The sequence below is a fragment of the Eptatretus burgeri genome, chromosome 6 (genome assembly GCF_056783735.1).
Source record: "Eptatretus burgeri isolate ZD-2024b chromosome 6, Ebu_testis_v1, whole genome shotgun sequence".
Taxonomy (NCBI): Eukaryota; Metazoa; Chordata; class Myxini; order Myxiniformes; family Myxinidae; genus Eptatretus; species Eptatretus burgeri.
The window spans coordinates 92,650,984-92,666,818 of record NC_140966.1 but is presented as its reverse complement, the minus strand read 5'-3'; the positions used below and the strand labels follow the sequence as shown (position 1 = coordinate 92,666,818).

At 43.3% G+C, this 15,835-nt stretch overlaps 1 protein-coding gene across 8 annotated transcripts in view; it reads left to right on the top strand.

The window, feature by feature from the left end:
- Positions 1–9,117, top strand: part of LOC147025342 (sushi domain-containing protein 1-like) — a 105,207-nt gene extending 96,090 nt beyond the window's left edge. For 6 of the 8 annotated variants that reach the window (XM_085886233.1, XM_085886230.1, XM_085886232.1 and 3 more), the window contains 3 exons: positions 540–579; positions 7,379–7,475; positions 7,842–9,117. In XM_085886233.1, coding sequence (XP_085742359.1) covers positions 540–579; positions 7,379–7,475; positions 7,842–7,899 — 195 coding nt within the window. In that variant the 3' untranslated portion in view covers positions 7,900–9,117. Of the gene's footprint in view, positions 1–539; positions 580–3,545; positions 5,534–7,378; positions 7,476–7,841 lie in introns of all 8 variants that reach the window. The other 2 variants (XR_015059465.1, XR_015059464.1) reach the window with 2 other exon arrangements.
- Positions 9,118–15,835: the final 6,718 nt, after the last annotated feature.

Below are 15,835 nucleotides of genomic sequence, written 5' to 3'. Positions count from 1 at the left end.
TTATTTTATCATATGTATTATGTATATGATATTATGTATATGACCCAATCTTTATTTTATTTCATTTTAACGATATAGTGGAATACAAATCACCTTCTTGCACAATTTGGACATGTTCTACAAACTACAAGGTGATCTATAAGATGGCATTAACGGTGGTGCTAAACTTCCAGGATTTTTTGTTAATCCGACCTATAAAGTCATTGTTATATTTCATTAGAATTATATACTGAAACACTGCATGGGGTAAGGCGTTCTTTGAACTCTCGACTTAAACACATGATCATATAAAATGTTTTGACCACTTTAACCCTCCCCTCCCCTCCCCTCCATTCCTCCACTTCCTTCCGCAGCTTTATTCACTCATTTATGCACCTAATCTTTATTAAAAACCAAAACATTGAATCATATTAGCAATGATAATGTGTGTTGAATGTGTCACTTGCACAATTTGGTATTAACAGGGAAGGATTTGTGCGTTTGTTATTTACACAGTTTTTATATTGTGAAACACTAAGAACTTATGTTCTCTTTCACAGGACACAAAATATTCCTGCTCCCCCAATGCCATTTTAAAACGTAAGTACATTTAATAAAAGGTACATAATATATCAATTTAATATTGATGTAATCCCACCAAAGCAGAATAAAACTATCAGGGATATATATATATATATATATATATATATATATATATATATATATATATATATATATATAGTGGAATTTTAACGATATAGTGGAATACAAATCACCTTCTTGCACAATTTGGACATGTTCTACAAACTACAAGGTGATCTATAAGACGGCATTAACGGTGGGTGCTAAACTTCCAGGATTTTTTGTTAATCCGACCTTTAAAGTCATTGTTATATTTCATTAGAATTATATACTTAAACACTGCATGGGGTAAGGCGTTCTTTGAACTCTCGACTTAAACAAATGATCATATCAAATGTGTATATATATATATATAATATAGGAGGTGGTATCAAATATAAATACACACATATAGATATATATACACACACAAACATATATATATATATATATATATATATATATATATATATATATATATATATATATATATATATATATATATTTATATGTATTTATATATATATATATATATATATATATATATATATATATATATATTTATATATATATATATATATATATATATATATTTATAAATATATATATATATATATATATATATATAAATATATATATATATATGTATGTTTGTGTGTGTATATATATCTATATGTGTGTATTTATATTTGATACCACCTCCTATATTTTATGTAAAAGTCTAAAGAAGTGCTGAACACACTAAAGAGGTCTACATTTTCAGGGGAAGCCTAATGGAAGAGAGAAGGATGTTAATACTCTGTGTGATTGAATATGTTTGATTTTGTCACTTTGAGGGACATTGCTTTCTTGATGTTGCTCTGTAACCCTTTGGGGGCATCACAGTCAACCTACGACTGGTTGTGAATGTGATTTTAGCTAAAAGTTTACCTGGATAACTTGGTCCTCAATCATGGACTGTTGTCGAACAAGAAAGGCTGGTGGGATAGCCTAAAGGTATACACACTCATCTCTCAGGTGTCTCGCCTGGGTTTAAATCTTGTCCCGCCAATAAACTGTCATCCAGGTGTTTTACAGGCAGGGCAGTTCATCATAGTGTGTGCTGTCCCTCGGATGGAGATTAAACTCAACATCTTGTCTGCTGGCATTAGTTGGTGGATGTTAAAGATCCAACAGTGTTCTTTGCGAAGAGTAGGCGCAAACAGCTGTCGCCTGCATACTGAACAAATTCTAAATGCCTGTCCAAATCTACAGGGGGAATTGCATCAGTGACACAGCTGCACCCCAAACAAATTATGCTACCTACAGCTATGTGCTGCATAATAAAAAATAAGAAGAACACTAAATTAGAATTGAGCCACAATACCGGCACACAATTAGTTACTCTTTTTGAAAGGCATGTGTTTTTAACCCCATCACCTATTTATTGTAGAAACAAGAAGAAGGGCACTCGGTAGAGCACATACATCTAGCAGGCTGAATAGTTTACGTTTTGTACCCCACTAAAGAGGCTGGATCTTGATCTAAACCTGAACCAAAATCGAATCAGCTTGTTCTTGTCATCCACCCAACTCATCCATATAGTTTTGGCACAGAGTAATAATACAATGATGTTAACCGATTTACAAGCAGATGGAAGATTACCAAGGGTAAGTGTTAGGGCAAAAAGAGCAGAAAGAGGATGTGCAAGAGCTGCAGAACAGGATTTTAGGACTTGTTCCTCAACCCCACTGTTTGTGCGTTTCCCCTTTTCCCTATCTCTACTGTTCCTTTTGTTTTCTTGCATCCTGATCTATTTTCTTGCTCTTCCACGAGCCTTGACTTTGTATTTAAACAACAAGAAGAAATAATAACATCCGTCATTGCAAATAATAATAATAATAATAAACATTGCCTGACGTTCAACTGAAGGTGATTTGGATATCAATGTGTGATGTTTGGCATTCCAGATAGAACTCGACTCTGCTCTTAATGTCCAACATCAACCAGTACTGGCAGAGAGGTCACTCTGATAGACTGTGCACAGATTGCTGCATCGCATCAATGGATGACAGTATGTAGTGGGGCGAGATTAAAACTCAGGCTTTATCAAATATATATAACTCTTTCTAACCACTAACTCACTCGCTGACTCACTGACTGGTATTAAAGGTTGGTATCTACTGGGTGACATTCTGGTACAAAATGAAGTTCTCGACTTAACTGTGTAGCAGATTGGCAGTTTTAACTAATTATTGTGTATGGCAGCTTGGCTGGTGGGTAGCTATAATCTTGTTGGGGTGCAACTATGCCGTTGATGCTGTGCCCCTATACCAGTATGATGGTACTCATTTTGCCGACGTCGGAAGGATGACGGGCCAAGTCAACCACTGCTGGTGTTAATTCAGCAGCCATTGGGGCTCAAACTCAGGACACTAGGATCCAAAGCCAGCTGCCCTTGCCGTTAAGTCAACACCAGGCTTTTTAGAAGGTTCATAACTTTTTTTTTTTTAAATCGTGTCTCATGGAAGGGGATTTTCACTTGGATTTGTTTGTGTTTTTGTCCCTCCCTGTTGATGGTTCCTCTACTACTTCATAATGGCTGAAATGATTCCCACCTTGTTGCGACATTTCCCTTGGAAGGTTTTTTGGCCCAAGTCTTTGATTGCCATGTAAGCTGTCTCGGCTTGACATTCGATGAATGTTGGTAGGAGTTTCAGATTTTTTTCAGGATGCACTGAGTTTTTGTGAAAGACACCATGGGATCCTTAACATCCACCAGCTTATGCTAGCAGACAAACAACCACCTTAACGTCAACCTGAATGACGATACACGATGCCCTGCCTTTGAAGCACCAATACGAGAGTTTACAGTCGGGTCGGAGATAAACTTTTCAAAGGTAAGTACACGACCTTGGCACGATGCTGCCAGGTGTACAATGTTGATGGTTGCTCTTTCCTTTTAGGTTTGCCAATTTTAACATTGTCTATGACTCTTCTGCTGGAATGAGTGCTGACATGTGTGACAGAAATTTCTCCGGGCTCCTCGTCAGCATCTTTACAGTACATGCTACCAAGGCAGTTGTATGTTAAAGAAAAGAGCCAGCTTGGAGTTGGCATGTATACTCTTAAATTGTGATTTACAAAAGCTTAAATGAGTAAACAAATGATGCATTCTGTCTTTGTTGATGAATTTTTCCATGTGGGCAAATGATATTAAAAAAAAAACAAGATTTACACGATGTCAAGAGACATTAGGACAGTGGAACTGCTATTATATTATTCTGGGCAGATACCACCGGTTTCAATTTCCTCTTACATGTCATCACTGAATATTCAGCCACACAAGGTCAAACCTCTAAAGAAGAGACTTTCGGGGAGTGACATCTAAAGCTTTTTTATATACAAGATCTAGGCTCATGAAAAAGCGGGATGACGTGGTTAAAAAGGCAACACACTGATACTGTGTTAGTTGGACCACAGGTGAACACATGAAACATGGGAATTAACTAACAAGAATAGAGGAGAGATAGTTATGGAGGAAACGCGCTAACATGGAAGAAGGTTGGGTTAGGTGAGGCAGTGTTAATTGGTTGGGGAGGGGGAGCAGCGATTGCAGGTCGGAATGGGGGATGCCATGAGTTGGTGGCACCCTCTGCCCCTGCTTGAAACCCTGGAGGGAAGGGTAGAATTAAACCGTATCCAGAAAGTGGTTCCACAAACGGGAGCAAAGAGGAACAAAAGAGCACATTTATCAGTAGAAATCCAGGATTTTGGGATTTTAACCAGAAGGAGATTAATGGAAAAAACTCACGTTTCCTGGAAGTGTTGCTCGGAGGGTCAGAGTATTTGAGAGCAATGGGACCGGAGTCGAGGCGGGAGAGGTGCTGACCTGTCTGCAATGGGTCTGTGATAAAATTCCCTTTCTTGCGATCACATGTAAAAAGCTAATGATATGGATGGGCTTTGCAGAAAAAGGCGTATTTACGATTATTGTTTTTATTTATTTATCCTGGGATTCAATTTGTCTGATTAATCTGAGTCTGAATCTCACAATTTCGATGAAATACTGTTCACCATCATAAAACTGAAATGGAACTGGGCTATCCACACTTTGAAAAACAGATGACCAATGGACAAAAATTACAAACCAGCAACCTGGATAAGGTTCTGGAAGAAGCAAAGGAAGACTACATGAGATAGTGATCAAGTTGAATCATTTAATGGATTGGAATTGCAGGGCATATAAAATAATGAATCGTGATTAGGGAAGCCTTCATCCTGTGGTTTACTGAAATATGCAGCTCAGGTCAAGCTTCACCAGTCTCTTCTGTTCTTGCATGTGGCAGCTTGGTTGCCAGATAGCTATCATTTCATGAAAGTGAAGCTGCACCACTGAAGTTGTGCTCCTTTCGCAGTACACTGGTATTCATTTTGCCAACCTTGGAATGATGACAGGCTGAGTTAACCCCACCTAGTGTTGATTCAGCAGCCAACGGGGCTTGAAGTCAGGACCCTCGGATCCTATGCCAGCCACCCGAGCCACTAAGTCAACAGAAACTACCTTTGTCAATGTGATGATGATTTATTCCCTGTATTGTTGTTTTATTGTTCTTGACTCCAAAGGATTATTTTATCTGGGAATGAGCCACATGAATGTTTATATTTTACTACATTGTTAGGATATTGTGGTGCTATCATTAGTCCTTGTTAACCCTTGAATTGAGTGTTTTTGGAAGCATGTACAAATTTTGAGAGCAATGATAAGTGAAAATTCTGAGTGCAAATTCCAGAAATCCAAATATAAATGAAAGCATTGAAATTGGTTTGTAAATGTTATAATGAGCAGGCACTCCCACCCTCCGGAGATGGCCAGCTGGACGTTAAACGGGTATCCCATCTGTTCAATGGACTTTGCCCTCCGGGCAGGAGTACCCTTCTCGACCCTCCTTGGGTAGGCAATGTGTTGCGGACATTCTTGGAAATGTACTTTGTAATTTTGTCATTTTTGAAAGAAATTGTATTGACCACAACATATCACACTCCATAATCACACGACAAAGGAACAGGATTTGTAATACTGGCTACCACCAAGGTGGTGCTTTTTCAGACACACACACACACACACACACACACACACACACACACACACACACACACACACACACACACACACACACACACACACACACACACACACACATTGTTACATGAAAGGGGAGAAGGAATCCACATAGCTAGATGGCAGTAACTGTAACATGGTTCTGTGTTTTAAGTCGCTTAGATTGCAATGTAACTGGGATCTGTCAGAGGAAGTCGTTTTGTCACACATGATGCTGAAGAAGCAGCTTATGTAACTTATAGTCAGGGTTATATTGTACACGTAAACACCTCGTGTTTGTGGGCGGGGGCCAGGTGAGGACTTCCCATCATGAAAAACGTGTACGTGTGCAAAATCCATCACGACCTCTCTGGCCAGTGTGTGCCAGCAAAAGCAGCGCAGTGTGGCAATGGATTTGTTTTTATTGGTGCTGGCCCGGAGAGGACTCCACCTAAGACTATGAGGATGAGAAGCAACCCCAGAGCAAGGAGAAATCCACATACAGGGAGGCAAGAAGGAAAGACAGGAAATACTCTGCATGCAGATAAGCAAGAAGGACAGAGGAGAGCACAGAAAACGGACCCATCAGAGCCCCTGGAGTGTAGAGAAGACAAAAGCGGGTGAAGAAGAACGGCCTGGAGAAGAGAGGACAGAGGGCAGAACAGGACTTGTGTGGAAAGGGCACCAAGGGTCACGAGGGCTGGTTGAGGGGCTGATCGTCGCTGGTGCTCTTTGAGACCGGTTCACTTCATCACTGGCTCTCTTCATGTTGGGTGCTCCTCATCACTGTTACTCCGCATGCCGAGCTGGTCTCACCTCTGGCTGTCCTTATCTTTGGACTCACTTCATTACGAGCTCTCATCATCCTGCTCATGGCTTCCAAAGCAGACTGCATTGAATCCTGTATCTACACCATGCATGGACAAAGCGAAGTCCACACCTGCATTCTTATCTTGCTTGTAAAAGTGTGTTCTGTGGTGCCTATTGTGGATTTGTTTTAGCTCTTGATTTCTTATCATTGTGTATACATTTGCATGCCCCAATTTCCCTCTGTGTCTTTGGATTTGCTATGTAAGACATTATGTATATATATATAGAAAGATATAGAGTGTGACGAGCACTCGGCCAATCCCCATTGGACACAGTCCTACACCATTGGCTAGATGAATTTGACCTGTTGGAGGTGTCTTTTTTTCTGTTGGTAGATTATTATCAATCATCTTTGAAACGCTGTTACCACCTCCTTGTGGGATGTGTTGCTCCAAGACAGAGTATTGAGACTGTTATCCGAGTATAGTACACAACCCGAATGAGAATCGGGTTGTGTACCATCTATTAATTATCCTCATAGTTACCAGTATATGAATCAAACACATGGTAGACAATTCTCATATCTGTAATTTGGTGTTGTATGAACATTTGAAGATAGTTTACAATCACAGTCTCCCAGGCAAAAATTCTACAGTTAGAACTGTAGTATATGAGAGTTGTACTATCATATACTACAGTAGTCTGCAGAGAATTACTACAGGAAAGGAATGCTATTTTTGCCTGGGTTGCTTGCAATCATGCCATAAGCATGCAGCTCAGAAGTAGTTCAAATCAATTGTAGATACAGATTGTAATTTGTTGATTGGTGATGAAAGTTATGATGCTCATTTACTCATGTTCCTTTGGATGACTGCCATTGTGCTACAGGTTATAACTTTGAAATCCTGTTCATCCTGCAATGTATACCTATTGCTCTGTTCGTTGGGGGCCTGAGTCTGCTACTGGGTTACTACACGGCAATCAAGTAAGAGAAAACCGAGACAACACAACATGCAATCCCATGGCGGAGCATTGGTACAACTGCATGCTCACGGCATTTGCACTAACCAAGCGCTTGTACACACGAATGATCTAATTCGGTTTGGCCTGCGCAGATCGATTTGGAAAATTAGGGCCTGAAATTCAGGTGTTCAACTTTTCAAAAGGGATAGCACGATGACATTATTGCATCACTTTTTTTCTTTTTCTTTTTAAGTCCATGCAAACTAATGCATCCAACGTTGCTTACATTTCTGTAACTTATCAGCAATAGCAAGACAAGAGATGATTCATACATGGAGTGTAAAGGTGGCGGCAACGTTCTAATCGTGTTGTATTTGTGTGCGCACAGGATGTATAAAAGGCAAAAGAAACAGGAAGAGGAAGTGGAACTGACCTATCTTATGTGAAAAATCTTTAGCAGGCTGTTCAGTGGTTATCAGTGAATGAACTTGCAACTGGCTCCATGAAAAGGACCATTTTGTCAACGTCATTTGCCTCTTCTTGCTGTTCTCGTTCATTTTACCATGAACTGTTTTTGTAAATAAATTTTACAACTTGTATATACACAGTCAATGGATCTCGGATCCCCCCACCCCCCACTCCACCTCTCCTCCCACCCACTTTTGGCCAAGTTTAGATTTTGGTTAGCTTTGAATAATGATCCCAACAGTTACATAACCCCAACAGGTTTAGACCTCCGACCAAGACAGAAAACTTGTGCACCTCTTTTATGGCATGAATCATGTCCTAACGCCCTCGATTTCAAAAGCCTTTTCACACTGCTACATCGAAAACCTGCTTTGCAAGTCCATAAATCGCAGATTGTAATAATGATGACTCTGGGGTGATTAAATATGGTTGGATGATGTTGAAGGTTGGGAGCACAAAACAGAAATGATCTGCGGTATTGCATAGCAGGATTAAGTGTACACACCATGATTCATTTTGCAGTGTATAAGATATGAAGCTGTATATCAATGTATTCCAGGGCACTTCTTTTTTATGTGAAGGCTGCAGTAACATCATTGGCTGAGGGCATGGCTGTGCTGCTGATGCAGTGCCCTCTGCTGGTTAAGGCAGGAATTTGTAATTTGGCTGTGGTGTCAGCGACACTTGCATACACTGTGCGAAGGACACAGTGGGATCTTTAGCATCCACCAACAAATACTTGTGAACAGGACACCTGTTTAACATCCATCTGAAGGATCACACACACACACACACACACACACACACACACACACACACACACACACACACACACACACACACACACACACACACACACACACACACACACACACACACACACACACACACACACACACACACACACACACACACACACACACACACTTATGAATGACCCTGCCTGGGACACACCGGGATGACAATTTATCGCTCGGTTGGGATTCAAACCCAGGCAAAGCAGCTTAGATAAAAGTGTGCATCCCTCCAGGGCATCCCGTCAGCCCTGCAGGGCACTGATACTATGTAGCAAATGGGAAGAACAAACAAAATCATTGGTTTGAATAATGACACCACCCTAACTCAACCAAGGTGATAATGCGATTCACCTTTTAAGGGAGTTTAATTATGAATTAAAGTCAGCGATTTTGTTATGACTCTGTCTTTCTTATTATTGTTGTTGTTATTGCAGCACAATTACATTTGTTAGCAGGAAACAGTATGGTATAACCAATAAGACTCTGTGTAGGGTAGGTTAAAGCCATGGTCAGCTCCTGTGTTAGTTTGGCAGCTGTTGCATTCAAAAGATGAATTGTACATGCGTCAAGAGAATGTATGCTTTATTGGTTACTAGCAAATATCACCTTTCGCTTCACTGATGGGTATACTAGAGGGAGTGGGGGTGGGGGGTGAGAGAGATAGGGGAGGAGGGAGAGAGGGAAGGGAGGAGGGGGAAGGGAGGGGGAGGGGGATGAGGGGAGGGAAGGAAAGACAGAGATTCAGGTGGGAGAGAGCAAATAAAACCTGTCGTTTTAATAAGATAGGAGCAAAGAATACCAAAGTTGACTTTGCTGTGATATTTAACCTCCCGGGGATCTTTGACTGGTCGAGGGTTGAACATGACCATCACCAACGTGCCTCAAACACAAAGCACCATTTCCTGTGTGTATTGTATTTTACGGCGATGGACCCACTTCACACAGGAGCGACAAAGGTTACATAAGCTTGAACTGTGTCCTCCTGAACGAGATTGTATGGACAACCGACTGAAGTGCAACACAATGACTGAGAGATCACAATTATAGGGGGGCAGATTGAAATCTTTGCTGCTGTATTTGCTTCTCTTTTTGCTTCTTGGTGCTGGGGAGTTTCTGCTGCCTTCAGGCACAGGAATTTCAAATAAGTTCACCAGTAAAGCTCCTTGCATGCAGTATTTGAAGTATAACTTGATTGAAGTCCTTCTGGTGGAATCTGCAGGTTATTTTGGGAATCTGGTAGAAGTGAAATATGTTGGAAAAATCGAATGGGATTCATGATTGAAGAAATCTTTGAGTTGATGAGGTGGAGAAGATTACGGTCAGAGCGAAGGTCAGATATGTTTGGAAGAATATTCGAAGTTGATCCAGATGATGGCAGCAGCTCAAGGGAAGGAAGAAAAAGTGAAAAATAATGTTGGAGTGTCAATGTGTTTGTACAATAACGAAGTCATACATAAGAGATGCAGCGAACACTGAGGGTCAATGGCTCCAGTTCCCTTCATGTGTGACAGACATGATTGGAATTGATTGAACAGATCAGTGAGAGACCTCTGTGGTGAATTAACGTGAATCAAGGGACATGACGCGGGATCACATGTTGTGCGTCTCGCGTATAAGGGGAGGTCTCTCTGCGGCACGAGTGATTGTCCCCGGGGCATTGCTATTGACATCGGCTGTCCACTTGATGCTCGTTAACTGAAGGTGCTCATTGACTGGTGAGAATGGAGATTATATCGAACTCCGTGCTTACGCGGATTAGTCTGCAATGGTTAACTGCACATGTATACGTTTCTGCTTATGTACTCCTAGCTGAACCTGTATTTCCTGGTGTGTCCACAGAAGCGGCTCCAATCAAATGGAATAAAGCCTAAACTCTGAAGGTTCATCTCTCGCTCTTATTTCAATTTATTCCATTTGATTTTCTCGGCTCTCTCAACCAAAGATGGACAAGATCTACAAACCAGAGAGGTTCGACGCAGACCCAAACACGACTGACGCAGAAATGAAATGGTCACATTGGTTCTGCTCCTTCTCACACTATCTGACCATCATCGCGGAGGGAGCTGACAAATTTGCCGCTCTCGTGAATCATGTCTCGCCCGGCGTGTACAGGCTCTTCTCGGGGTGTGACACTTACGAAGCAGCGATTGACGTACTGCAGGCGCTCTACGTGAAGCCCAAGAACGAGGTATACATACGACATCTTCTCAACACACGCAAGCAAGCAGCCGGGGAGACAATCGATCAGTTCCTGCAAGCTCTGAATCAGCTGGGAAAAGACTGCAGCTTCCGGGCCGTAAGCGCCGAGGAACACCGAAAGGAAGCGACACGGGAGGCATTCATCCAAGGACTCAGATCAGCCCACATACGGCAACGCTTACTAGAGAAAGCGCAACCCACTCTTGACAAGGTAGTCGATCAGGCTCGAGCGATGGATACGGCTCAGCAGCAATCTGAGTCATTTGGGACACCGATGCTGCTCATGAACGCTGCTACGATGGGAACCCAAGGAACCCCACTGGCACAGACACAGCCAGACATGAGGGATGGAGAAACACCCGAGGAGCCGGATACCCAGACCTCGTCAAACTCCTCAGCAACTGCTCCGGTCGGTAAATGCTTCTTTTGTGGGTACAAAAGGCATCCTCGTCAAAAATGTCCAGCCAGAGATGCCACATGCATGAATTGCGACAAGAAAGGGCATTATGCCAGGGTATGTAAATCTACTCTAAGGAGGAATAAACCCACTTCTGCGGCTCTCTACTCGCAAAATAAATTGACTGCAGCCTCCCCGGGGAATCTATCCAAGGCTATCATCAACGTGCGAATTAACGGGCATATGGCTGAGGCACTGATTGATACCGGAAGCTCTGAAAGTTTCGTCAACAGCTCGCTAGTGAAGGGCAGGAAATGGGTAATCCACCCGACTGACAATACGGTATGCATGGCCGCCACCTCACTACAATCCCGCGTACGAGGGTACTGCAATGTTGAATTGGACGTAAAAGGGTACACGCATCGGGATGTAAAGGTGCTGGTGCTTCGTGATTTGTGCGCAGACGTAATTCTGGGTCATAATGTCCTCAAGCAGCACACGAGCATCGAAATACCCTTTGGAGGAAGCAAGCCTCGTCTAATTTTAAATGCGCTGACCACTGCGGAGGTGACGTCCCCCCAGCTGTTCGCTAACTTGTCGCCGGTCTGCAAACCGATAGCGATCAAATCGCGGCGATATACCACTGCTGACATGAATTTCATCACTTCAGAAACCAAGCGATTACTGGAGGAGGGAATTATAGAACCGAGCGATTCGCCATGGCGCGCACAGGTGTTAGTAACCAGCAGTCAGAACCATAAGAGACGGATGGTTGTCGATTATTCCCAAACGGTCAATCGCTTCACCCAACTCGACGCCTACCCCCTGCCGCGCATAGATGAGATGGTCGAACGCGTGGCCAATTATAAGGTATTCAGTACCATCGACTTGCGAAGCGCCTATCATCAAATTCCCATCCGAGAGGAAGACAAACCGTACACTGCATTCCAGGCAGGGCGGCGCCTCTACCAGTTCAGAAGGATACCATTCGGTGTCACGAATGGAGTAGCTTGCTTCCAACGGGTTATGGACGACATCATCTCAGATGAAAACCTCGAAGACACTTTTGTTTACGTGGATAATGTCACAGTGTGCGGTAGGGATCAGAGGGAACATGATAGGAATCTGGACAGATTCTTGAGCATTGCTGGAAAATATAATCTGACTCTCAACTACGAGAAATGCGTATTCTCGGCAAGGTCAATTGACCTTCTCGGCTACACGATAGCTGACGGCACAATTAAGCCTGATCCTGAGCGATTGCGCCCGCTCCGTGAGCTTCCACCACCTCAGGACTTGCAGACAATGCGCCGGGTGATCGGGATGTTCGCTTACTATGCAAGATGGATTTCGCAATACTCCGAGAAAATACATCCCCTAGTGCATTGCAAAAACTTTCCACCAGATGCCGCTGTCGTGAAAGCTTTCCACGATCTCAAGGATGATATCAGTAAGTCCGTGGTTTTATCGATCGACAGCTCGGTGCCCTTCGTGGTGGAGACCGACGCTTCAAATCACGCCATAGCTGCAACACTTAATCAGTCTGGGCGGCCGGTCGCTTTCTTCTCGAGAACTCTCTCTAGAAGCGAGCAGAGACACTCGGCAATAGAGAAGGAGGCGTACGCCATCGTCGAAGCGCTGCGTAAATGGAGACATTATTTACTGGGAAACCACTTCACGCTCGTTACGGACCAACGATCCGTGGCTTTCATGTTTGATGGGAAAAATAACGGGAAAATTAAGAATGAAAAAATTATGAGATGGCGGATAGACCTAGCCTGCTACAGGTACGACATTGTTTACCGGCCCGGGAAGGAAAACCCTGCTGCAGATACCTTCTCCCGGGTCTACAGTTCGGCAACAATCAGTCAGGCTTTGCAAGACCTCCATGTGTCTCTCTGCCACCCAGGGGTAACCAGGATGGCACATTTCGTACGCAGACAAAATCTTCCCTATTCTGTTGAAGATATTAAACAAATGAATGCTTCATGCCCTGTTTGTGCTGAACTAAAACCCAGATTCTTTGGCGCGGCATCTGGCAGACTGATCAAGGCTACTTCCCCCTTCGAGAGACTAAACATCGACTTCAAAGGGCCCCTGCCCACCGAGACAGACAACAGATACATATTCACCGTTGTTGATGAATATTCAAGGTTCCCTTTCGCGTTTCCGTGCTCGGATATGACCTCGGGCACTGTCGTAAAATGTCTGTCTGACGTCTTCGCTATGTTTGGGAGACCTTCGTACATACATTCAGACAGAGGGCCGTGTTTCATGTCGGCCGGGCTAAAACAATTCCTATTAGAGCACGGCATAGCAACTAGTCGAACGACGGGTTACAACCCACAGGGAAACGGGCAGGTGGAAAGGTATAATGGAGTTATTTGGAAAGCCATAACTCTGGCGCTGAAATCGAGAGGACTGGGCCCCGAGCGATGGGAGGTTGCTCTTCCTGACGCAATGAATTCCATACGCTCTTTGCTCTGCACGTCCACAAATGCCACTCCTCACGAACGTATGTTTACTCACCAACGACGTTATGTTGACAGTCAAACGGTGCCCAACTGGCTGACCCACCCCGGTACAGTGTTCATGAAACGCCCGGTACGACAAAGCAAGTATGAACCGCTGGTGGAGGGGTCGAACTCATTGACACTAATCCAGAGTATGCTCATGTCAGGCTCCCGGATGGCAGGGAGACCACTGTGTCGGTTCGCCATCTGGCTCCCGCCGGTACTCCTCCCGCCGGTACACCACCTCCTGGCTCTCCTCCTTCTGACATTTCCCCCCCAGGAACTCCGCCAGCCCACGGGGCTGCCGTGTTCCCCCCGAGAGCGATCCAGGAGTCATCCCCGGCACAAGTCGAGGCTCACCAAGAGGATCGGGAGTCTCCCTCAAGTGAAACTGCCGTTTACTCCCGGGGAGGGCGACAAATAAGGCCCCTCGACGACTCAATCTGTAAAGGGGATTATCGGCATTCTCGCTGCTCATGCTCCTATATGCCCATTATATCATATATCGATGCTCATTTCCATGCTCCTACAACTCAAAATAATCACTGCTTGGCATGTATGCTTCTGTAGATCAATTAGTCCGCGTTGCTTGAAATGTATACTCCGATAGTGCTAAAGCAATCATGGTGTGTAAGATGGGCCCCTAGTTACATTTTAAAGGTGAGGAGAATGTGGTGAATTAACGTGAATCAAGGGACATGACGCGGGATCACATGTTGTGCGTCTCGCGTATAAGGGGAGGTCTCTCTGCGGCACGAGTGATTGTCCCCGGGGCATTGCTATTGACATCGGCTGTCCACTTGATGCTCGTTAACTGAAGGTGCTCATTGACTGGTGAGAATGGAGATTATATCGAACTCCGTGCTTACGCGGATTAGTCTGCAATGGTTAACTGCACATGTATACGTTTCTGCTTATGTACTCCTAGCTGAACCTGTATTTCCTGGTGTGTCCACAGAAGCGGCTCCAATCAAATGGAATAAAGCCTAAACTCTGAAGGTTCATCTCTCGCTCTTATTTCAACCTCACCTGCCTGACGTATATCAATTGAATTATTAGTCTCTTCACTGAGTATTATTAAGTTTTTGTCGTGATATTTTTAAGCAAGGAAGTGCCAGATTGAAAAACTTGGACTCAAAAAGTGTGTCAATTATTAAATAAAGTCCTTGGAGTGTTAACATTACCTGTAGTTCTGGAGACTGGTTTTTATTTGAAACATCTTGGATCAGCCATTTGTATGAGTCTCATTCTTCATCTTGCATTACTGGAGCACTTGGGAGTGATGAGGGATTCACTGCCAAACATCTCATCCTCTTCTCCAGTGGCTATAATGATGACTTCTTCCTCTGTGCGCACATATCGTCAAAAGGAAGTCATAAACACTCAATAGCACTGGCCTCATCATCTCAATCATCATCATGCCTTTCACCACAATCCTGGAATGGCTATACTTCTTTTTATATCTGTATCGATATCTCCCTCCTTCTCCCCTCTCCCTGATCCATGATGAAATGCTTCTTGGAAGGCAACTCGAGTCACCCCAAGCTGATTGAAAGTGGGATTGTAAACATTTGGTTTTTTAAACAATTTATTTTAATGATCATCCAGGTGTACACAATGACTTCTGTGTGGATGCTTTAAGTCATGCCAGACTTCCACCAATTGGAAGATTTGTTTGGTGCTTGTCTGGCTCAGAGTGCAGCAAAATATTCACCTGTTCTCAACACTTCTGACGCACAGAAAAAGGCACACGATGCAAGTGAATAACTTGTAGTTTAACAAAGTTAGGAATAGTTTGTGATGTAAGGCAAGAATCTTTGAAACACGCTCTGATGGATGTGATGGCTTCGTGTGAGGTGGTGGAGGAGTGAATCCGCACCGCTTCTGAGGGACCTTTGAAAAAAGCAATAGAAAAATGAAAGATTAAATGATAACTCGTTCAGGAATGAATACAGAAGGAAATGCAGTAATGGAACAGGTAATTGATGAAAAGGTGAATTTGGTGATA